At 32.3% G+C, this 24028-nt stretch overlaps 2 protein-coding genes across 4 annotated transcripts; both read left to right on the plus strand.

The window, feature by feature from the left end:
- The first annotated feature begins 1864 nt into the window (after positions 1 to 1864).
- LOC125875776 (serine/threonine-protein kinase ppk1) lies at positions 1865 to 9015 on the plus strand. 3 transcript variants are annotated; one of them, XM_049556811.1, is made up of 9 exons: positions 1865 to 2195; positions 2436 to 5133; positions 5219 to 5323; positions 5602 to 5754; positions 6766 to 6929; positions 7071 to 7218; positions 7781 to 7900; positions 7984 to 8071; positions 8398 to 9015. In XM_049556811.1, the coding sequence occupies exons 2-9, from the start codon at positions 2758 to 2760 to the stop codon at positions 8562 to 8564; spliced, it is 3321 nt and encodes a 1106-aa protein (XP_049412768.1). In that variant the 5' UTR covers positions 1865 to 2195; positions 2436 to 2757; the 3' UTR covers positions 8565 to 9015. The 3 variants fall into 3 exon arrangements, with proteins under 3 accessions (XP_049412768.1, XP_049412767.1, XP_049412769.1); XM_049556810.1 differs by having other exon boundaries at positions 2588 to 5133; XM_049556812.1 differs by having other exon boundaries at positions 1867 to 2195; positions 2588 to 5127.
- A 7175-nt stretch (positions 9016 to 16190) lies between these two features.
- On the plus strand, positions 16191 to 18760 carry LOC125876478 (transcription factor MYB36). Its single transcript, XM_049557664.1, has 3 exons — positions 16191 to 16464; positions 16961 to 17090; positions 17686 to 18760. The coding sequence occupies exons 1-3, from the start codon at positions 16329 to 16331 to the stop codon at positions 18524 to 18526; spliced, it is 1107 nt and encodes a 368-aa protein (XP_049413621.1). The 5' UTR covers positions 16191 to 16328; the 3' UTR covers positions 18527 to 18760.
- The last annotated feature ends 5268 nt before the right edge of the window (positions 18761 to 24028 follow it).

Genomic DNA, 24028 nt, shown 5'->3' on the forward strand with positions numbered 1-24028 from the left:
AATTCAAATTTGAAATTTCTAGCAATATTGATCGTGTTTATTCCTTCATTACATACGTATAATACAACTTTTTATTCAGTGTATAATATTCATATTGAAATTTCAAAAAATAAATAAATTATCTAACGTTGAATACTCGTATAGAACCTTTAATTAATCTAATTATCTATTGGGCAAACCGAGTTTTTTAAAAAATAATCTTTGATAAAAAAATTTATACGCTCAAAATGCCAAATAGTTATTGCCTCCATTTCATATTAGTTGATCAATTTTCTTTTTACACACAATATTAAGAAATCATAAATAAGAAATAATTTTACTAAATCACCCCTTAAAAACTATTTAAGAATTTTACAAACAAATATGAACACTTTGAAAAGAATTATCGGCAAGGGTAATATAGGAAAAATTTAATTAATGATTTCATGATTTAGTAAGGTAATCAACTAATAGTATGAGATAACTACTTTTAGTAAGATGATCAACTGATATGAGACGGAAGGAGTATTACTTAGTAACAGAAGCTAACCGCTATAAGTTCATTCTTTGGATCTCGCTTCAGCAAAGGAACTCGAACTCGAACTCAAGACCTTCCTAATTAATTATTTTTAAGCATAGAACTCGAACCTGAAACCTCTCCTAATTGGTTGTTTTCAACATAGAAACTCCAACTCAAAACCTCACATAATTGATTGTTTTTAGCATAGAAACTCAAACCTGAAACCTCTGCTAGTTGGTTATTTTCATCATAGAAACTCGAACTTGAGACCTCTCCTGATTGATTGTTTTTAGCATGGAACTCGAACCTGAAACCTCTCCTAATTGGTTATTCAACATAGAAACTCAAACTCGAAACCTCACATGATTAATTGTTTTTAGCATAGAAACTCGAACTTGAATCCTCTCCTAGATGGTTATTTTCAACATAGAAACTCGAGCTCGAGACCTCTCTTGATTGATTGTTTTTAGCATTGTACTCAAACCTGAATCCTCTCCCTAATTGGTTATTTTCAACATAGAAACTCAAACTCAAAACTTCACATAATTGATTGTTTTTAGTATAGAAACTTAAACATGAAACCTCTCCTAGTTGGTTATTTTCATCATAGAAACTCGAACTTGAGACCTCTCCTGATTGATTGTTTTTAACATGGAACTTGAACCTGAAACCTCTCCTAATTTGTTATTTTCAACATAGAAGCTCAAACTCGAAACCTCACATGATTAATTATTTTTAGCATAGAAACTCGAACCTGAATCCTCTCCTAGCTGGTTATTTTCAACATAGAAACTCGAGCTCGAGACCTCTCCTGATTGATTGTTTTAGCATTGTACTCAAACCTGAATCCTCTCCCTAATTGGTTATTTTCAACATAGAAACTCAAACTCGAAATCTCACATAATTGATTGTTTTTAGCGCGGAAACTCGAACCTGAATCCTCTCCTAGATGGTTATTTTGAACATAGTTCAAACTTGAGCTCAGGCCCTCTCCCAATTGATTGTTTTTAGCATAGGAACTCGAACCTAAAACCTCTGTTTGGTCATTTTCAACATAGAAATTCAAACTCAAACCTTTCCTAATTAATTATTCTAGCATAGAAACTCAAACACAATGTCAATACCTCTCCCAATTGATTATTTTCAACATAGAAACTCAAACCGAGACCTCTCTTAGTATTTTTGGTCGTGTTTATTCCTTCATCGCTTACATATATGACATAGCAAGTGAAGAGTATATACCTAAATCAAAGATAAATTGATGCCTCGATTCCATGTACTCAAAAGTTGCCAAGTGTCTTTCTACCTGGCATCACCCCACCCCCTAAACTCCCCCACCCTACTACCCCACCAATTTACACAGAGCAAAGCATCAATCTTCTCAGCTATGGCGCCTTCATCTTCTCTCATTTCTCTCTAATTGCTAGATACCATACATATAGCCTTATGCTTTCAATTTACACAATCTTTTATGGTAACAAATAACTAGTTTTTAATTTGTTTCTATATCTATTTGTTATTTTTGTGGGATTTTTGGGTACTTAGAGATTAAAGATTCGATTTTTAGAGTCTTTTATAGGAGATTTGATACACGAAAGCTTGAATTTTGGTGGGTTTTTTCTGGAATTGGAAGATTCTTGAAAAGTTGGAAGCTTTGGTTGAAATCAGAATTCAAGAATGGCATTTTCTTTATAAGGTAATTTTACTGTTTTTTCATGTTTATTTGATTCATTTAGTTAATGGGGTGTGAGGTTGTTGAATTGTTTGTTTAATATTTGGAGCTTTTTTGGATTGTTTGAGCTGAAAGATTGGATTTTTTTGGGTTTTGGGAATGAATCGTTTGAGTTATATATGAAGTATTTTGTGAATTTATTTGGTAATTGTGATAATACTGATGTGTAATGCTCATTTGGGTTTTTGATTTATTGCTAAATAGGGTTTGTAGAGTTTTGATTTGTTGGCTTAGTATTTGATGTGTTCTTGGATTGACTTGAGCTGAAGATTGGTGATTTTTATCTGTTGAATTCTGTTTAGTTTTATTTTGTTGGGAGAATTCTTGAATTTGAAGTATTTGGTGAATATTTCTAGGCTATTGATGATTCTTGGTGGACATGGTTGTTAACTTGCTCGAATTTTCAAGTAGCTGAATTTGGGTGTTTTTGAGGTGTGATTTTTGGAGTATTATGAGTTCTGATACTAACTCAGAACGTTCGGATTCTGACTGCTAAGTGACAGAGCAGCAAGCTTTGTAACACTCCATGGATAGTCCCACAATGACCAACCCTGGTTCGGTTTCTAGTTCTAACGATGATACATCACGTGTTAAGTTTTTGTGTAGTTTCTCTGGAAGTATATTGCCCAGGCCACAGGATGGGAAGCTTCGGTATGTGGGTGGTGAGACAAGAATAGTGTGTGTTCCGCGTGATATTTCTTATGAGGAACTCATGGCTAAAATGAGGGAGATCTATGAGGGGGCAATGGTACTGAAGTATCAGCAGCCTGATGAGGATCTTGATGCTCTTGTCTCTGTAGTGAATGACGATGATGTGGTCAATATGATGGAGGAATATGATAAGTTGGATTCTGGTGATGGATTTACTAGGCTGAGGATCTTTCTGTTTTTGCACCCTGATCAAGATGGATCCTTGCATTTCTGTGATGGGGATGAGAGGGAAAATGAGAGAAGGTATGTGGATGCTTTGAATAGCCTTAATGAATCCCCAGACTACAGAACGGGACAACATAATGAATTTCAGGTTACAGGTCCATTAGATGATCTCCATGGTGCAGAGCAGTGCTTTAGTCAGATGACTCTTGATGGTAGTCTCCATAATTTGAGGAGTAACGAAGTGCCTATATCTCAGGTCAATTTGCGTCACCTTACAATACCACATTTGGGTATAGCTCAGCCCCAACAATCAGTTAATCAGAGGTATAATGAAATGGAGGCCCCATGGAGTCCAGCATACTATTCTCCTAGACAGCCGGGATACCTTGATCCACGGCCATTATCAGAGTTTCCTAATTCTCCTTCTTCGTCGCGGTACTATTCTCCATACCCTGAATTTCAAGAGAGAAATTTTGATAGATTGCCTGAAGAGTACAGTCGTCTTCAGGTTAATCATCCATCCCTCTATGATCACCAGCCTCAATATACAGATAACGCACTATTATTTCCGAATGGACCTGTAGTAGACAAGGCTGGCTTTCCAGGCAACATCCTTCATGGTGCTACTGCATTTGAGGGGAACAGTATATGTGAGCATTGCCGAATGACTTTTCAGCGCAATCAGCCTCATCCTGATTCCTCTTGGAGGCCTGGAGAACATTCCCTTCTCGATACAGGAAATGGATTCCACCAGGTTGCAAACCCTTGTGCTGAGTGCCCACCAAAAAGAGAAATGTTCCCAGTGACTACAGATGCCAGTTTGCACCACTCATACTACCCTGTGGAACAAAATGATCTTCGCAGTCGCCAGGGCGACATTCATAGTCATGAAAGAGGATGGAGCGTGCAGCATCAACCAAATGCTCGAGTTGAGGAACCACAAATCCATGCGTCTGGAGCCGGTAGCAATTTGGTGGATGGCCATCAGGTCCTGGGACAAGGTCTGAATAATGAAGACCTTCGTCACATTCGAACTGGACGGGATCCTGGTAGTCAGGTATATCATGATCAGGTGGTAGGCACGGGATCTCAGATTCATCTTCCCTCTATGGAAGATCGTGGAGTTCGCTATGGAAATTCACCTTATGCTTATGGACCAGATACGGCATACCAGGTTCCTCAAGCAAATATGCCTGCACATTCTTTGTGGAGGAATATCCAAAACCCAAGTCATGGAGGTCCTTCTTACGAGGTTGGTAATTCACCACAGCTGGTTAATGGTTCTGCTAGTCCTGGATTTGTCAGGGGTATAATGGAAAGTATCCCTAGGTTGCAATCTGGGATGGAGAACCAAAATGCTTGGCTTGATTCTTCACAGAAAAAGATGGTCTTTGATGGTTTTTCTATTCCTGAATATTCTCTTGCACCATCCCAAAACTTGATCTCAAATGCTCACAACCAGGGAAATCAGCCCATGCATACTGTGGAAGCTATTCAGGCCCCAGGTGGCATGCAGACTATTGCAACTCTGCAGGATCCGGTGTTAAAATCTGATTCTGGACCTTTCTTTGGTGATAGGCCAGCTACGTTGAGTAGGTCTGGAATAAGGTTAACTGCTGATATATGTGCCAGCGAGAAGGAGAGTATTATTCGCCAGGAAGGGGAACAACTATGTCCTTCAGGTTTGGCGGAAGTCTCTAATATATGCAGCAGCAGTCCAACCAAATCATTAATGGACACAATTCCACTTAACCCTGTATCTCCTGTGACCACTTTCCCGGAAAATGCTGTAAAAGAAGGTGTTTCTGCAGATACAGAGACTATTGATGCTTGCATAACTTATAAGAACGAGAAGCCGCAAAAGGATCAGCTGACTTCCTTATCTGATGAGATTCCTTCTGCAGAAAAAGTAGCATCACTAAGTGTCAAGGATGCAAAAGCCAAAGTCCAAGAAAATGCTGATTCCACTCATGAGCATGACACTGCTAAAGTGGCGCAGGAGAATGATGCTGAGTTAGCTGTGAGGGTCATGATATTATTATTATTATCAGTGCATCATGTATGTTTTAAAAGACATTATTCTGTATGTAATACAATCTGTTGATTTACAGGATGACCAAGGGGGCTTGGAATTTGATTCAGACAATGACAATGTTAATAACTCCAAGATTGAGTCAACAAAGGCTGAGGAAGAAGCTATCGAGAAGGGATTGCAGGTTCTTAAAATCACTTCATTTTGCCTCCTCTTCCCTCACTGTTCTGAAACACTTCAATCACATTGCAACTGTGATTCTTCTAGGATTATGGGGAAGACTTTTCTAGATAAATCTTGTGTCATGTTAGCTGCTTCTTAGATTTTCCTGAGGAAATTGTACAGAAAAACCTTCTGCATTTATTTGTTTATGTTCTATTCATTTTTAGTGAATACTTTGTCAGGTTTTGTTTGCTTTGTACATCTTATTGGAATAAAACTATATGCATTGCTTTGGTACAGACAATCAAGAATGAAGATCTCGAGGAGATCCGGGAGTTGGGTTCTGGGACATATGGATCAGTTTTTCATGGAAAGTGGAAGGGGTCAGATGTCGCTATAAAGAGAATCAAAGCCAGTTGCTTTTCTGGTAGGCCATCTGATAGGGAACGTCTGGTATGTCCTTAATATATACATATATTAATTTTTTCTCAAAACTTCTTGTCTGTAATTCTGTTCCAAATGTGGAATATAGTTGTTTGCACTAGATATTGCACTTGTTTCCGGCTGATAAGATGCTCAGGAGCTACCCAGGAGTAGTAATATTTTAGAACAGGCAATAAACCAAGTTCCTTTAAGGGTGGATGAGTGCCTGTGAAAATAGCTAAAGTTACTGCGAGTTGTGAGACAAATCTAATTTTACTACAATTTTATAAATTGTCTGTAATTTAAGAAATTAACCTTTGACTCGGAGGTCTTAAAGCACACTGATGTCTGATCTAAAGAATATTCCCCCAGGTGAATCAAATTTTGGCTTAGGCAGTGAACTGTGAAGACATTCCTGTTCCGTGAACTATATCAATATGTAGTAGGTAGCACTGATTTCAACTGTCACTAAGTTATATTACAGTGAGATATGACACTTTCCCTCTTTATTTTCTCCTTTAAGATGACCACTTTTTCATATCATATTTATTTTGAATGTCTACACAGTAAAAACATAAAGATCCATTATTATCCTAAACAAAGACGAGGAAGAATAAGCCATTTTGGTAGTTGTTATCCGCAATGTAGGGCTTTTGAGGAATGCCTTTACACTCATCATACTTTCTTGCGTTTTTTTACTGTGTCCTAGTATTAGGTAGATATTGTCAGTGTTGACAGGAAAAAGCCAGTTCTAACCTGTACACCTTCTAATCAGAAGTTTTGAACACTACTTTAGCCATTTTCTACCCAAATTAGGAAGAAAATAAGAGGAAGAAGTTGAAAAGAGGGACGTAAATGACATTGGCCAAGTGTGGTCAAAATTTGTATTACCACTTCTACTTGTGGCTTTTGAGTTCTTATGGTGAAAATTAATTTGAAGCTACCCTCTGCTTATAGTGCCTCTTTGTTCCATTCTGTCTTTATTCTCCAGAATTAGTCTAGATTTTGTAGCCGATCGTAATGGCCTCTTCTATTCATTAGATTGCAGATTTCTGGAGGGAAGCTCTGACATTGAGTTCACTGCACCATCCAAATGTTGTTTCATTTTACGGTGTAGTTCGTGATGGACCAGATGGATCTTTAGCAACTGTTACAGAATTCATGGTCAATGGATCATTGAAACAGTTCTTGCAGAAAAAGGACAGGTACTTTTTGCTTTTCAGATATCTAGAAGGTATCTTTCTGAGTTGGATTTATTGTTTTCCTACTTAATTTAAAGGACATTATCAATATTTCTAGATAGTCTAAATCCCCAACATATCTTTGCTAACAAAAAAATTTAACAGGACTATTGATCGTCGTAAAAGGCTTATTATTGCCATGGATGCTGCTTTTGGTATGGAGTATCTGCATGGAAAAAACATTGTTCACTTTGATCTAAAATGTGAGAATCTGTTGGTAAATATGCGGGATCCACATCGACCCGTCTGCAAGGTATGATGAATGCTCATATACTCATATTTGATAGGCAATATCCTTGAGCGCCACATCCTAGTTGTTTAGATATTTCAGTATCATTATACAACAACATATCCTGTGTAGTTCCTCTAGCGAGGTCTGGAGTGGAGAGGGGTAGTGTGTACACAGACCTTAACCCTACCGTGGGAGGTAGATAGTCTGTTTTCGATAGATAGACCGTTGGCTCAACAAAGTAACAGGATGTGAAGAAACCAAGACAGAATACTACACAAGGCATGACAAAGCATTCTGAAAAAGGAACAGTAACTTCGACAAAATAATTCGATGAGCGAATTACAAGGGACAATATATAGTAAATGAAATCAAAGGAACAAGAACCTACAAGAGTAATACTACGACTACTGGTATAGAAGGATAAGCAAGACTACACTCAACTACCCACTAACATACAAGAACCTATTTTCAGTACCATTATCTGAAGCTAAAAAGACATTTAGATTTGTTGAGCTCAGTAAAGCTGTAGCTCTCGTACTGTATTGGATCGGTAGTTCCTGACACAACATTTCTTTACCTTTAGATTGGTGATCTTGGCCTATCAAAGGTGAAACAACACACCTTGGTCTCAGGAGGTGTTCGTGGCACTTTACCCTGGATGGCACCAGAGCTCCTAAGTGGAAAAACTAAGGTGACAGAGAAGGTAATGTCTTGTCTTTAGATGTGGTAGTCATCTTTCAGTGTGTGCTCTTTCATGAAGTGATCTGTATATTTTTTGTGATGCAGATTGATGTTTATTCTTTTGGAATTGTTATGTGGGAGTTGCTCACTGGTGATGAACCATATGCAGATATGCATTGTGCTTCAATAATAGGTATTTGCCCATTTCTTAATACTTGTTTTTCCTTTTCACTTTGTTTGCTAGAGAAATCAATCTCTGTCTACTTGCTTGACTTCCCTACCTTTCCTCAAAACAAATGCTTTTAGCGAATCACCGCCCCAAAAAGGAATTAAAAAAGAATTAGACAAATTCAGAAATATAGCAGGATGTCTTATGAGTATGCTCAAACTGCTATTGGAATTGTTATGTAGAAAACCTCGGTTACCTCAAGTTATAGAGGTTATATACATAGTGTTTTGATGGAGAAAACCTCTGTTACTTGAGGGATTACTCATGTTTTTTCTTTCAATGATATATAGGAGGAATTGTTAACAATACACTGCGTCCCCAAATTCCAACATGGTGTGATCCCGAATGGAAAGCGCTAATGGAGAGTTGTTGGGGCCCTGATCCTGCAGAGAGGCCATCATTCTCAGAAATCTCTCAGAAATTGAGAACTATGGCAGCGGCAATGAATGTCAAATGATACTGTTGCCATACTCGCTCCTTCCAATATAGTCATTTACATATTGACCGATAAAGATCAAAATAAATGGTATCCCGTGTTTTCGCTTCAAAGTTGTTATCGCTATAATAAACTTATATATGTTTTCCTGTCCGATGACTTCATATGCCTATTTATATTATGAAGCCATTGCAACTCGGACGTTCTAGCAGCCTATTTACTGTGATCTCGAAGCAGATTAGTACGTTTAACCATCTTCTTCATCCAGGAACTTATTTTCTGGGAAAGACCACGGGAGTTGGCTGGTATTTCAACTTTGTGAAGGTCGGTATATGTTAACGTGCTATTGCAGTTCATTCAGATATTGGTTTTTGTTGTTTCAGATATCTGTTGGAACTGGTAAAGGCAGTTGTACATAGATTAATGACAATTTATACATCTGAAGTTATATGAATTTTCAATTTCTATATCACATTAACATCCACCTGAATTTTGTAGTGTTATATGCACAAATTTAGTCTCTTGAGGAACTATAAATACTTTCTATCAGTATAATTTATCTTGATATAACATGTTTTACGTCGTGATTATATAAATATATTTTACGATGTTGGTGCATAGATGCAAATCTCTTTCGTATATTATGCTTTATATTTATCGCACCCTAAATCTGAAGAATCGAACATGCATCCGATGCTATATGTAATAATTTGCAGGGCCTTACAGTATTTCTTGCATACATGTGTATGTGATGCAGTAGGTCAATAACCTACAAAATTTCATGTCTCAGAGTTGGATCAAAGTGGACAATACCTTAATAGTTGAGCTTTGATTTGTTGCATAGTTTTTTCGATTATGGCTTGTTAAGACGATTCATTTTGTATATGGAGTACTAATAGTCCTTCATGTTCTATCTTTCATGTTCTATCTCTACTCTTTCAAATTTATCGAAAAAGCACGTCTCGGTTTCAAGCTAGTTAAAATTTTTGATTAGTATACTTTTGATTATTGATCTATCAAAAATCTCTTTTTTCTCTAATTGAAATATCCTTAAAGGTTAGTATCATAGGATTTGAAATTCGATGAATAATGAGTCTGTCTGTCTATCCTTCTTCATCGGTTCATCCTAATACCATCATATATAATAGATTTGAACTCGTGACATGCGCCTTCTTCACATATCACATACTATTGTAGCTTCACATATCACATGCTATTGTAGAAGGATACCAAAAATCTCTCTTTTATACAAGCTAACTAAAGCTTTTGTATCAAAAATATACATTAATGATTGCCCTCTTACCTTTGCTACTAGCTCTCTTTTATGTGCTTTTCTATCTTATTGTTTAGCTTTTCAAGGATATAATCCCTTTATCTAACCTAAAAAAAGATGCATGAAACTAAACATAAAGTTATTAACAACACTTAATTTGCCCAAACTTTATGATATTTTATAAAAATATACACAAAAAAGATTGATACTATATTATTGTCCCAATCTACCAAACCAACCTAATTAGACAAGCTAGTGTTTGTATAAACACCTAGTTGACTTAATTCCCTTTTTTTCATATATTATTTTATTTTATTAGTTTCTTGATATTTGCATGGACCAATTAGATTAAAAAGAGAATTTTAATTAAAAAAATATTATAAATAGTAAAATAAAAGGTCAAATTCCATTACATCATCATTAATTCGACTTGTTGATCTTTCTAGAAAGTAAGAAACTGCATTTTTTGTTTTTTTTTTTTAAACTTTTTTTGTGTACCTAATACACGGCATTGTACTTTTCAATAAAAAGTCAAATTCATGTACATGCTCATTTTGACTTGCCATATGTCAAGTGAAAATATTTAGAGTAAAACAGTAAAGAAAATAATTAAAAAATAAGGGTCATTTGCCCCCTATTTTGTGATAATTTTTAATTTATGTCCTTGTGACCGAATAACTTTTTTGTAGGATATAAATTTATATTTTCATATCATAATGTCCTTCAATATATGTTTGAACATGACTTTAATTTCTAAAGAACATATTCTGTTAATGAACAACAAAAAATAAAGATTACTCCATTTAATATAAAGAGCAAAACATATGATTTTATGAAGTATATTACCACATTTGTTTGACTTTTAACAAGTAACCATATTGTGAATATTGGGATTTAGAGAAGCAAACCATTAATAACATCGACGGAACCACGATTTTTACTTATGAAATTCAAACTATGAACATACAAAACATACAAAGAAAGTTAAGGAGATTCATCATAACTATTATACTGTATAAAAATAATAATTTTGAGTTTGTATATGCAATGTAAGGTTTTCGTGAAGAGGGCCGGATAAACTTCCTTGCACCTCCCTACCTCCCCTCATCATGTGTGCTTGAATGAATGAGATTCATCTATGTTTAGTTGAAGGTTTCAGGTTCGAGCTTCTTTCTAATAGAGAACATTTTCTTTTAAAATACGCCATACGCTACTCAGATTTGATCAATTAATTAGGTTAATAAATTTCGAATACGAGATATTTTGTCATAACTTAATTATAAAGTGATCAAAGAGATAAGGCCAAGTAAATTTCCTTGGATGCCACATTATGATATAATTCATTATGGGTTTGTTAAAATGAGGGGTTGACAATGGTAACATATGAGTTAAAAAATTGAAGGATTAGGAATACTCAAATTATGCTAAGCTATTTTTTATTCTTTTATATAGTATTATCCAACAAAAAGTGCATGAAGTGATAATAACACTTATATTAATTTATGATTGCACATTAATTATTGTTGAAGAAAAACAAAAGTCATTAAAGGTCTCCTTCAAAGAATATTTGGTTATTGATTGTATAGAAAATTAATTATTTTAAAAGTTTAATTATGTGTATCAAGAGTCCACATATTAGGGCATATTTGTCAACCCTATTGTAATTAAGGCCATATAATATATTTTTTCTGAGTCCTAGGTCTATATACAATACCTTATAATATTTAAATTAAATAAATTAATTTCCCTTAATTCCCTAATGTCACTTTCATTAATCTCTGTCTTGTGGGTGATCATAGTATCATAATTTAATTATATAACTTGAAATAATAGTCATAATCTACTTTATTATATGAACGTTTTTTTTTTTTGATGACAAGGAAAACCCGCAGCCGCTACCATTTGGGTGCGCACAGGGTAAAACCCCCGATCCTATGCAATAGCTCGCAAACCACATAGGAGATCAGGTAACCCACACTAGGCAAGCCCGGTGCGACGAGCTCGATCCAGAAGGCAAACCCCTTGCTTTCGCAAGTAAGGGATTTCGAACTTGAGACCTCCAACATGAAAGTCCCAAGCCCAAACCACTGGGTCATCCCTAAGGGTTGAACGTTTTTATTCATATATATGAACATCGTTAAGTGGATAAAAATATGAAACTTATTAATATAGTTCTATTTTCATATAGGTTCAACGAAACTCAACAACTTGGGGTGTAAATGAATGGTTTTAAATTGAAAATTAATTATTTGAACACTAATATAAGTTCAAAAGCACTTTTTCTAAATTAAAAAAAAAACCTTTCTACTCACCCTCTTATTCTACACTATTTGCAGATTCATATTATGATTTTTCCCAATTTTCTTTCACACAAAATTAATAAAAACTACACCTTTTAGCCTTAGGTAGCTTATGATAATTGAGATTCCATAAGTCAAAAGACACATACTTAGCATAAAAAAATTAAAACTAATCAATCACTTGTACTATATGAGAGATTAATTAGGAAAATGAATAAATATTGTGGGGTTGTTTTGGTAGACAAAAAAGGTATTGTGTCCTAGCTAGATATTAATTAGGTGCATCAAGATCAACATGGCTTGTGGTGTAGTGGTGAGATTGCTTTACCCTTAATCAGAGGTCTCGAGTTTGAGCCTTGGGTATGTTGAAAATCTTGTTATGGGAGCGCCACTCCTAAATGGGCCCTGTAGTGCGAGATTCAACTTTAATTAAAGCTCCAATATGGACTCCAGACACCGAGCCAGGAAAAAAGTTAAGTGTATAAAGTAAAGTCAAATTAAGCTAACACCAATGATGCAACATTATTATTTTTGGTGTTTAGCCAACAAACAGCCATACTTATCTTGTTATATTATCAATAATACTAAAAGCTATTGATGATATGATATTTTCACCATTTTTTGGAACTTGTCACCATATATATATATATATATAGTCTATTTCGTATAGAAAATATTAAGTTCAGTTAAACCCGTAATTAAGCATATATTTGCTAATTGCCAAGCTAGATACTTTCTATTTCTCAATTTATGTATCATACTTTCCATTATAATATGTCCCAAAATGAATCATGTGTCATATTTCTTTATTTAGAGAAAAAAAAAACTTTGAACTTTCTATTTTACTTTCAATGAGATGATTTATAGACACGTAAATGTTTATGTCTAATTTCATATCACAAAATTCAAAGAGTCTTTCTTCTTCTTCTTCTTCTTCTTTTTTTCTTAAATTTTGTATTTAGTCAAACACCATTATATAAATTGGGATAAAATGAATAATAAATTTAAAAAGTTTACCAAATAACCGTTCACCAATCCAATCACTTGAACTAAAAATAGTTGCCGAAGATATAACATATGTATGTGTAGTCCATATTAATTTATGTATAATCATGTATATACTTTATATATCAGTATAACTATTAATGTATACTCATGTATATACTTTTAATATAAATATAATTACTAGAAAAAGTAAACGATAAATCCGACCAACTATTTAATCATGTAAAGAGATCCATATTAATTTAGGTACATAAAGTAAAGTCAATTAAGCTAGCACCAATGATACCACATCATATATTTAGGTATATATGTTTAGCCAACATAGAGCCATACTTATCTTGTTATAAATAGAATTTTTTAATATAATAATTATTTATAAGACAAGGGTTGATGATGCATGAAAATTGATTAATGTTTAGTGTCAATGGAGAGAGAGAGAGATATTCTTGTTTATAAATAAAGACAAACAGAAACATGTTTTCTTGTTCCTAAAGATCTGACTCAATTTGATTACTAATTAATTAATTTATTAAAACACCTTTAGAAATTTTGTTAGTTTTCTTCTTGTTATTTCTATGCAAGTGAGGTTCTTTGGACCTCTTTTCCCTCTAATAATCTTTTTAATATACATAACAAATGTTTTTATTAGGACATAATATAATATAATGTAGTAGAGGGACCAAGGTCAATGAAGTTCTAATATTCTCTCTCTGAAAAAAAAACTTAGATTTTTCTTAGAATAAATATTCATTTATTGTTTTCTTACGTTTTCTCGGAGGGGAAGGGATAAAGTCTCCGTATATTCTATAATCTTTAAAATGAACGGGAGCCATGCCTTAGGCGCAAAGAGTGGTCCATTTCAAACTCTTCGCTGAAAATTATATATGTGGTATACAATGGTTAAATTTTAGTTGTTAATTGTTATGATGTGTATATGTAATTTTGAAACATTCTTAACACAACTAAAAAAAACTTTGCACACTCTTTATCAAATTTCTGGCTGCGTCACTACATGCTCCCCAAACTCTATTTATAGTATTACGTATCGTGGGTATGTTATTATTGTTATTATATTGATGGTGTATAATGCTAAAAAATGTGAATTTATCGATGGAAATTTTTCGAGGGATGTATGTCGAAAATATGAGATTTTTGATAGAATATAAGTCGAAAAAGCCTAAGACGAAAATCGCGTTTTTAGTAGTGGTAGGTTGGTTAAAAGGTAGTTAGAGGTAATCTATTGAACAAATCGATTAACAATCTAAAACAAATGATCAGTAACATGTTAAATTATACTGACGATATTTAAAATTTATTATATACGCATGTAACATAATATCAAGAGATAATTCCATGTTCTTGATTGAAAACCCTAGCCAAGTTGTTTCAAATAGGGTGTCTGAAAGCAACAAATAATTAATGTAAATTATCGTTAATGCCGTAATTAGCGACTTAACTGGTTGATATATATGAGAAGATGTTATTAATTTATTGTATTAAAGAAGACTTATAAGGTACGTTTATGATGGGGCTAAATAGAAAATGACTTTTACACTTCTTATTTTATTAAATTAAATATAAATAATTCATCACGATTTTGTACTAATCAACTTATTTGAAAATTAGAGTTTAGTTTATAGCCCAATTTTATGTAAATGCATGTCGTTGATCACTTACCTAGTTCTTCCTTTGTTTACCGTTAATACACTTATTGTAATATTTATTGTTGCTATTATTTTATTTTCTTCATTATTTTCAACATGACCTTTTACCACCGTATTTCCTTTTCAAATATGATATGTAATATATATGTTATGGTTTTCATGAGACGAGAGTCTTTCGAAAATAATTTTTCCACCCTCATAAAATACAGGGATAAAGTCTGTGACTCTGCGTACACACCATCCTTTCTCGACCCCACCTATGAAATTACATTGGGTATATATGTATTGTTGTGTTAGAAAAATTCCGGCATGTAATAGTAATCTACTTATCGACTTTGGTACGCAAGAACAATCGGTCCATCAAGCAATAACATCATCATATTCAGTGTAATTTCACAAGTGAAATCTGCCAAAGGTAGAATATACACACACGTTACTGCTATCTTAATTTATGTGTGAAAAGATTGTCTTTGATAGACACTTGACTCGATAGAAAAGAAAATGAATATCAATAAATTGTCAATATATGCAAGTTGGCTGACATAAAATGTCTATCAAGGTAGAGGCCAAATAGTTTTACCCACATAAATATGTCGCTCCATCTCAATTTATTTCACTTTTTTTTTTCATTATTGTTTAAGCAATTTTTCATCAAATTCTAAAACAAATCATTTGCTTTAAAATGTAAAAGGGGTTTATAATGTCCCAAATTTTTTCACCTATTGTGTTAAGGTTTTAGAATATAGATTGAACGCTCAGATTCTTTCACATGATATATATCAGAGTTAATTTTTTGTAAACTTCATTTTTTTCAACTCAATTGCGTCTCTCTCAATTTAGTCCATCGACCCACTATCTTAAAAAATAATACACTTATCCCTCTTGAAAGGATTTTCAAAGAGGTTTATAACTGTCTAAGTCATTTCCGTCATCACTTTCGATTGAATGCTCAAATACTTTTATAAATGAATGAACAAAGAATGAAACATGATCTAAACATGATACTGCATATCTATGTTATTATTCGAGCTCTTCAAGAACATTTTTATCAGATCATCGAAAAATTTATTACTCGTAGAATATTCGACACGCACACAATGATATTTTTAGAGAATTCGAGTAGCATAATTAAATATAAAAAATGTTAGGGCACCGTTGGCGACAAACTAAAAGGATGGAGCCTTCTTTAGAATTTCATCCACATAATAAAATAACATATAATGAGAAAAAGATACACAATTTTAATATTATATTTTGAGAGAAATTTGCAATAGTAAGTTGTCATGTTATTAATAAAATAATATTAGTAGTAAGCTAATACAAAAATGACAGGTAAAACCCTAGAGAAATGAGAAGACTTTTTTGGTTTTTCAAAAGTATGACATCATTGATCATCCACTCTTTTTCTACCTATAAAATCAAGTCTTCTCTTCCCAAAATATTTCAAGCCAACAATTATCACAAAATATTTCAAGTATTAACAAAGAATTTTGGAAGCAAAAATATCATTTGAAGCAACAAATTTTTATTTTTTAAAAAAAATATGGGGAGAGCTCCATGTTGTGACAAAGCAAATGTGAAAAAAGGGCCATGGTCACCAGAAGAAGATGCAACACTAAAGGCATATATTGAAGAAAATGGCACTGGTAACAATTGGATTGCTCTTCCCCAAAAAATAGGTATCAAATTCTTCTATTTGTCTCTCTATGTATCGATTGTTTCGATCGAAAAATACCTTTAAAATAATTTTTTTAGGGCTTAAGAAAGACTATAAGGAAACTTGTTTTGGAACTGAGACGTAGTTGTTGTTGTCGTAGGGCATAAGTAAGACACATGGAAATTTATTAGAATTTAAACCTTAATTATTGAGAGTTTTTCAAGACTACTTTGATTGATGATTTTCTAAAAACATATTGTTTTTATGGCTTAACAAAGACCTACAAATAATCCTTTGAAACTTGTTTGGGATTGAGACGTATTAGTTGTTGTTAGGGCTTAAGACACATGCAAATTTTATAAATTTTTAAACCTTAATTATTGGGAGTTTTTTTTTTTTGGACTAATTTGATTAATTGATGATGTTTAAAAGATATTTTTTTAATTTTAGGGCTTAAGAAAAACCTAAAAATCCTCGAAAACTTGTTTGTAACTGAGACGTTGTTATTGTTGTTGCAGGGCTTAAGAGATGTGGGAAGAGTTGCAGGCTAAGATGGTTGAATTACTTAAGACCTAATATTAAACATGGTGGATTTACTGAAGAAGAAGACAATATCATTTGTAGCCTCTATATTAGTATTGGCAGCAGGTAATATGTTTATCTCTTTCTTTCATTTCATAGATAAACACAAAACAATAACAACAAAAAGTAATGGAAATCCAACTAAATTACTTTGTCCTTTAGTTCTTGTTGTTAAGATATAATTGTTATGAATTAATTTCTCTCTTCTCTATAAGATTTGTAAGACCTTTACTTCATGTTTCTTGCTCATGATCCTCAAGGTTTAACTTTGTTTAACTATGTGACGATCATCGCATCTGAAAGCGTGTTAAGTTGTCAGAGAAAATAATCTTTTATTTACCTAATTATATTATGTATCAAAACAATATTTATTTGATTATGTCTAAAACCCTGTTTAAATCTTAGACCATCTCATATGAAAGTTTAGGCTGATAGAGAGATCATATTATTAGTCCTCTTAGACCTTTTCTCCAAGTTGCTTGTTGATGATCCAAATTACTTTCTCAGGGTTTAACTTTGTTTAAGTATGTGACGAACATCCCATCTGAAAGCGTGATTAAGCTGTTTTAGAGAGCATACTTCTGATTATTTAATTATATTGTGTATCAGAACGAACTTAATCAGATTGTGTTTAAAACCCTTTTTTTTGTGAAAACTTTAGGTGGTCTATAATAGCTGCACAACTTCCTGGAAGAACAGACAATGATATCAAGAATTACTGGAACACTAGACTTAAGAAGAAGCTTCTTGGAAAAAGAAAACAATCTCAAATGAATAGATTATTGCTTGCTAATGGTGGCCAAGATCTTAAGGACATAAATGAATTAGAAGAAAATCCATTATTACAAAACCTAAGCAACTCAGCTCTAGAAAGGCTTCAACTTCATATGCAACTTCAAACCCTACAAAACCCTCTTTCTTTCTATAATAATCCATCACTTTGGCCTAAGTTAACCCCTCTCCAACAAAAAATGATCCAAACCCTACAAGCTAATGGTTTAAATGAGAATCAATCACCCCTTTACACACCGATAAACCCTAGTGAAAACCATGCTCATGAACTAGGGCAAAAAGTTGGGAGAAATGAATATGCTAGTACTAATTTCAAGGTGAATGATGAAGTGGAAAAAAGTAGTCCAATTAATGACTTTAACAACAATCAAAAAAATGTTCTTGACACAAACATAGGACAAGAAAACATGAAAGAGGTCCAAATTCAGGGCGTTCAGGGTTTCACGCAGCTGGAGATTGATAACCTAATTCTCAACAACAAGGGATCAATAGGCCTAAACATGCATTCCGAGAATCAACAAATAGGTTCCGAATTCGATTGCTTTAAAGAGATGGATGATGGATCAAGGGACAATATGGCATGGTGGTCTAATGATTTTGATACAAATACAGCTTCTTCATCAAATTCTTGGGGTTCATCCTCAAATATTCTTCAGAATTCTCATGAAGGAATGTATCAAGATTATGCACTAGGGTATAATTTGCAATAATAGATATATAATTATGAGGGTGTAGAGAGGTAATATTTGATAAATATTGCAAGGGGGAAATAGGGAAAGCTTGTGAGTAAATTAATTAAATGTTGTAAATTTTTTTGTGTGAATAATGCTTTCTCTTTGTCATCTAGCTAGCCAAATAACTTGTATGACATGACTGTCAATTACTTTTTTGTTTTGTGTTATCTTAATGTAAAACATATAGTAATATTATGCATCTAGAGTTCATTTTAAGAGTTAACATATTCAATTCACGAATCAAAAATCTATCTCCACAACTAGCTCGAGTTTGAATATGTATATTATACACTTAGTCGTGGAACATTCTAAGTATTTACTTTAAGCTAAGGCTCGTTCTTGTATATATATCTCCTTACTTTTATAGTAGCAGTTGTTGTCTGGTTAGCAACAAAGCTAGAAATTTCGTTATCTATGGAAAATAATATTTAACATATAAATAGTATAATCCTCTATCTATATATTATAATTATATGTGTATATATATGTGTATTCAGACTTGAAATTGAATTCTTCCAAAGACTACAAGACAAAACCAACCAAATTTCCACCCAATGAACGTGAGTTACAACTTTAATGTATGGGAATTTGTTTTCCTATTATTATTTTTTTTGGAAGGATTTAATTTCTTAAACAAGGGAAAAACAAAAGAGAGATGAGTTATTACCAAGTCTGTGGTGGCATGGACGGAATTCCTTTTCATTCTTAACGAGTAGATAATATGTCGTCTTTTGAGTCTAGGAAATGGAGAAACCTTCGATGGAAAACTCTCTCCATCTTAACAATGTCTTTTGCACTGCGAATTTGAATTTGTTGGTATAATAAATTTTGAAGATTAGATGAATATAGTCGATATTTCTTTATTGACTCATTGTATTTTAACCTACATTACTATATTTTATAAATAATGTCTACTGGTCATTTTTTGATTACGTCATTGAAGAATAGTCACTTTTCTTGAATTTCAAATTCCATAGAAAAAAAAATTCTTGAATTTTTCAAATACAATAGCTAAATATTGTTATTTGTGAATTTTACCTGTATATAAGTTGGTATTTCTTTTCTAGGCCCATATCCTATTAGTGAGCTGGGTATGTTTACCCAATTGATGGGCTTAAATTAATTCATTGATAGGGTCATTTGCACTTTTGTCAAATAGTCTTTAATTTATGGAAAATTTATCCCTTTCATAATAAGTTTTTTTTTTCGAAGTATAAATTTATATCTTTCATAGATTTCACAAGTTATGTCCGAATATGACATCAGTTTCTAAAAAACTTATGATCCATTGTTAAAGAGAAATGTGATAATCAAAGACCAACCGTATATGTATTACAAAAAACTCATTAAACAAGAATACATGGTTGATTATGAATGTAGTAAATCAAATGAATTGTGATATAATTTCATACTAGTATTCATAAAATATGAAATCAAGGATGATTTGACATCGTCAAAATTCTTTATACTAACAATATATATATATGACTTAAAATCAAAATATAATTGATGATTTTTCTTGGGAGATTACAAAAATAAAAAGAATGTGAAAGTAGTTATTTTCTTACCAAATTTGTTATGGAATATTAATGTGTAACAGCTAGTGTATTATTCAGCATTTCTTAATTAAAATTGATTAATATCTAACCACTTGGATAATTATTCAATTCATCATTGCAAAAGTATCAAGAATCACGTTTTTTCTCCTCGTTATATCTTTAAAACTCAAAATTTAAATATAAATATATATATATATATATATATATATATATATAATATATATATATATATATATATATAGAAATTTTCANTTATATTTTTAATTTTTCACACTAAATTAAAGTTGTCCCACTTGAAGATTTTTCCTCATGCTTCATCCTTCATCAAGCTATGGAAAAAAATTATGGCTAATTTTTGTGTTTTTGCTTCTCTTCTCCTTCACAACTTCATGTATGTAATTCTTCACCTTATATCACTATATTTCTCTTGTTTTAATTAATTGATTGTATTTTTTTTGTCTTCTTATTGTTTGAGTTTTTTCTTTTTGAATTTCTGCGTAGGGTTTGATATATATACTAGAGTTTGATTAATTTAAATTTGTTTCGTGTAACACTCATTAAAAAGAAAGAGCTCTCTATCATCTTTTGCTTTCACTTTATAGAGCTTGTTTGATGACGCTACTACAAATTTAAAATTCTTCTTTTTTTATAAAATAAAATGAAGTGCTTATTTTGGACAATTAAGGTGTTTAATTTGTTCAAAATTCTGAGTGGGAAGTTGGAGTTTTGGATTAAAGGTACTTTGAATGAAATATATGATAAAAATATTTTTTAAAATAAACAGATTTTATAAATTTGGTCAAACATGCGCAGTTTCTATAGACGTTACAATATTGGGTGGCATGATGAAAGAAGTATCTCAAAATTTAGATGGAACATGATTTACATTTGAATTTAATTTTTATATACTGACACTATAAATAATTTAATTCCTTCTAGGAATTTTTAAGACTATTCATGACAAATATAGTCTTCTTTTTCTATATTCAGAGTTGGAAGAGTGAGTGATTTGAGTAATGAATATTTGATTCTTTTTTTAAAATATAGAATTGATTCACACCAATTCTATATATTTTTCATAGCATAACGACTAAACATAAATTAGAATTTGAAAATAAAATCAAATATAAGAATTGCAGTAGAATGAATATAATTCTTTCACCATTAATCCACAATTTTGATTGGAGCGTTTTTTTCCTTAAATGAACCTAAAAGATCGAATTAGTCAGGCCCTCAATATGTATATCAGATATGAGTGTGAAACCAAATAAAATATAAATTTGATAATGAAAAGTTTCAATTGCCCTTTTAACTTCTTGTTGTTATTCTACTTACTTGATTTTTTTAAATTTTATTTTTGTAGGTGGGCTTGACTATACAAGAAAATGTTGTCCATCAGATATACAAATATACCAAGGCCCATCAGGATTTAATGGTCTTCATATACCTCAATATACAGTCCAAATTGTGAATGAAGCATCAACTATTGATGGAGTATTTGATGTTCAAATACATTGTGGTGAATTTGCTTCTACAGATTTTATTGAACCATCAGTTTTTAGAAGAATTGGTGATTGTGGAATTTGTCTCTTGAAAAATGGTGGTAGGATTCTACCTGGAGAAGTGATTTCTTTTGTGTATTCTAATATTCTTCCTTATGATTTATCTGTTATTCAAGTTAAGTGTTGAGTATTCAAGACATATATTCAAGATTTTAAGTTTATGAGTTCTGATTTCTGAGTCCTTTTAGTTTTTTGCTTGCTGCTTTCGGAAACAAATCATTATACATATTAAGTGATTTCTTTTATGTATTCTAATATTCTTCCTTATGATTTATCTGTTATACAAGTTAAGTGTTGAGTATTCGAGAGAGACATCCAAGATTTTTAAGTTTATGACTTTTGATTGTTGAGTCCTTTTAGGCTTGGAAAGAAATCATTATACATATTACATGATTTCTTTTGTGTATTCTAATATTTTCCGTATGGTTTATCTGTTATTCAAGTTAAGTGTTGAGTATTCGAGACAAATATCCAAAAATTTTAAGTTTATGAGTTTTGATGGTTGAGTCCTTTTAGGTTTGGAAACAAATCATTATATATATTATGTGATTTCTTTTGTGTATTCTAATATTCTTCCTCGTGGTTTACTTGTTATTCAAGTTAAGTGTTGAGTATTCGAGACATATATTTTAAGTCTATGAGTTGTGATTTCTGAGTTCTTTTAGTTTTTTGCTTGTTGCGTTTGAAAACAAATCATTATACAAGTATATATAGAGTTTGGTTTTTATTGGATTTTCTAAAAAGATACGTTTCCTTTAGGTTTCCTACATGGTGTCCTGATGCCCGCTTTGGGATGGATTAATTTGTATTCATACCGGAAAGTTCATTTTGGGGTGAAAAAAGTGTGGAATGTATTAAAACAACTTTATTTTCATATTTTGAACCTACAACTTTTAATTAAAAATGTATTGATATTTATCATTTTACCATAACGTTTGATGGTTTAATTATTTTCAACTTGAAATAGTATTCCATATTTACTTATTTGAAATCCTGGATATGCTTCGAAATGTTATCATAATTTACATCATTTTTAGATTTGTTAAAATTCTTATAATTAACATGTTGCAATTGGTCATTTCGTGAATTATTTCACAAATGTAAATAAGCAAATGCCATTGTCATGTATCCTAGCCATCATAAATTTACTGAAAGAGTGAAATATAATCTCAAGCCTATAATTATGAGATAATTTAATTATTCCAATTAGTCAAAGGAAGATTAAAAGATTACTGAGACATAAATTAACATAAACATACTAATTTTGGAAGCCATAGTGAAATGAAGATCATTAAAAAAAACACTCCAACAAATTAAAACCAACATAAACATAAAAACATTCGCATAACAATAAAATACTTGAACATAACAATCAAACCACTACTACCACAATCCCTAATGTACTTTCAACACCCCAACAATAACATAGAGAATATTAATTATCCAAGCTTCAGTAGACAGAGTTGCCTCGATATACGTGCTCTATAGTAAGAGATGCATGCCAATTGACACAGACACGACTAATAATTATTAAACCTATTGTAGTTGTTGGATTTGTTTGGATTCTCATAAGTAGTAGTCGTCTTGTACTTAACATTAGTTTCATACTCAGTAGTAACACCATGAGTTTTGTCATTCACTTTGTAAGTTGATTTATAATTAGCTTCCTCTCTATAACCTTCACGTCCACTACGCCTATCTACAAATTCACCAGACTTATAAGTCTCGGTGACCCTGCTAGACGTACCGCCACCATAATCGTTGTAACTTGTCTTAGTACTCTTGTGTATTTCATCAGAATTGTAGCCTTTTGGTGCTTCTACTTCATGACATTCTATGTAACCAACATAGCCAACATTTTCATTGTTTTTTCCAGCCATTTGGAAACAAATTTGGAAGAAAAAGGTGAAAATGGGAGAGGAAATAAAAATATGAGTATTTTTTATTTTTTGGGGACTTGTTTTGGTAATTTTGGTTGGTGTTTTGGCTTGGGTTATATAGGGAAAATTGTAGGGTAACTAAAAGGATATTTGACCATTTGATTTATTGGTTTCGGATCTTATAACATTTATTGGATGGGAAAAGATAAGAGAGAATATTTGGTTTTAACATATATATATTGGGTTACAATAACAACAACATTAATTTCTATTGAGGTTTGGGAGGGTAGCGTATATACAAAATCTTATTCTGAGACTATTTTTGATAGATTGTCAATGTAAATTGTAAGAATATCTTTTTAGTATAATTATAAGTGGGCACGGAAGATCAACAACATGTAACTGCTTAAATATTGAATCTGATTTTCTCGATTACTTGCTATGTATAATAATGATCTTTTATGATTATCTAAAATT

Source organism: Solanum stenotomum, chromosome 9, assembly GCF_019186545.1.
Source record: "Solanum stenotomum isolate F172 chromosome 9, ASM1918654v1, whole genome shotgun sequence".
Taxonomy (NCBI): Eukaryota; Viridiplantae; Streptophyta; class Magnoliopsida; order Solanales; family Solanaceae; genus Solanum; species Solanum stenotomum.

What these genes read in the sequence shown, in the direction of transcription:
- LOC125875776 (XM_049556811.1), top strand. Translation starts at nt 2,758, where the DNA reads ATGGATAGTCCCACAATGACCAACCCTGGTTCGGTTTCTAGTTCTAAC. An exon ending in CTATCGAGAAGGGATTGCAG is followed by an intron (nt 5,324 to 5,601) that starts GTTCTTAAAATC and finishes GCTTTGGTACAG; the next exon opens with ACAATCAAGAATGAAGATCT. An exon ending in GCATTGTGCTTCAATAATAG is followed by an intron (nt 8,072 to 8,397) that starts GTATTTGCCCAT and finishes AATGATATATAG; the next exon opens with GAGGAATTGTTAACAATACA.
- LOC125876478 (XM_049557664.1), top strand. Translation starts at nt 16,329, where the DNA reads ATGGGGAGAGCTCCATGTTGTGACAAAGCAAATGTGAAAAAAGGGCCA. An exon ending in TGCTCTTCCCCAAAAAATAG is followed by an intron (nt 16,465 to 16,960) that starts GTATCAAATTCT and finishes TTGTTGTTGCAG; the next exon opens with GGCTTAAGAGATGTGGGAAG. An exon ending in TATATTAGTATTGGCAGCAG is followed by an intron (nt 17,091 to 17,685) that starts GTAATATGTTTA and finishes TGAAAACTTTAG; the next exon opens with GTGGTCTATAATAGCTGCAC.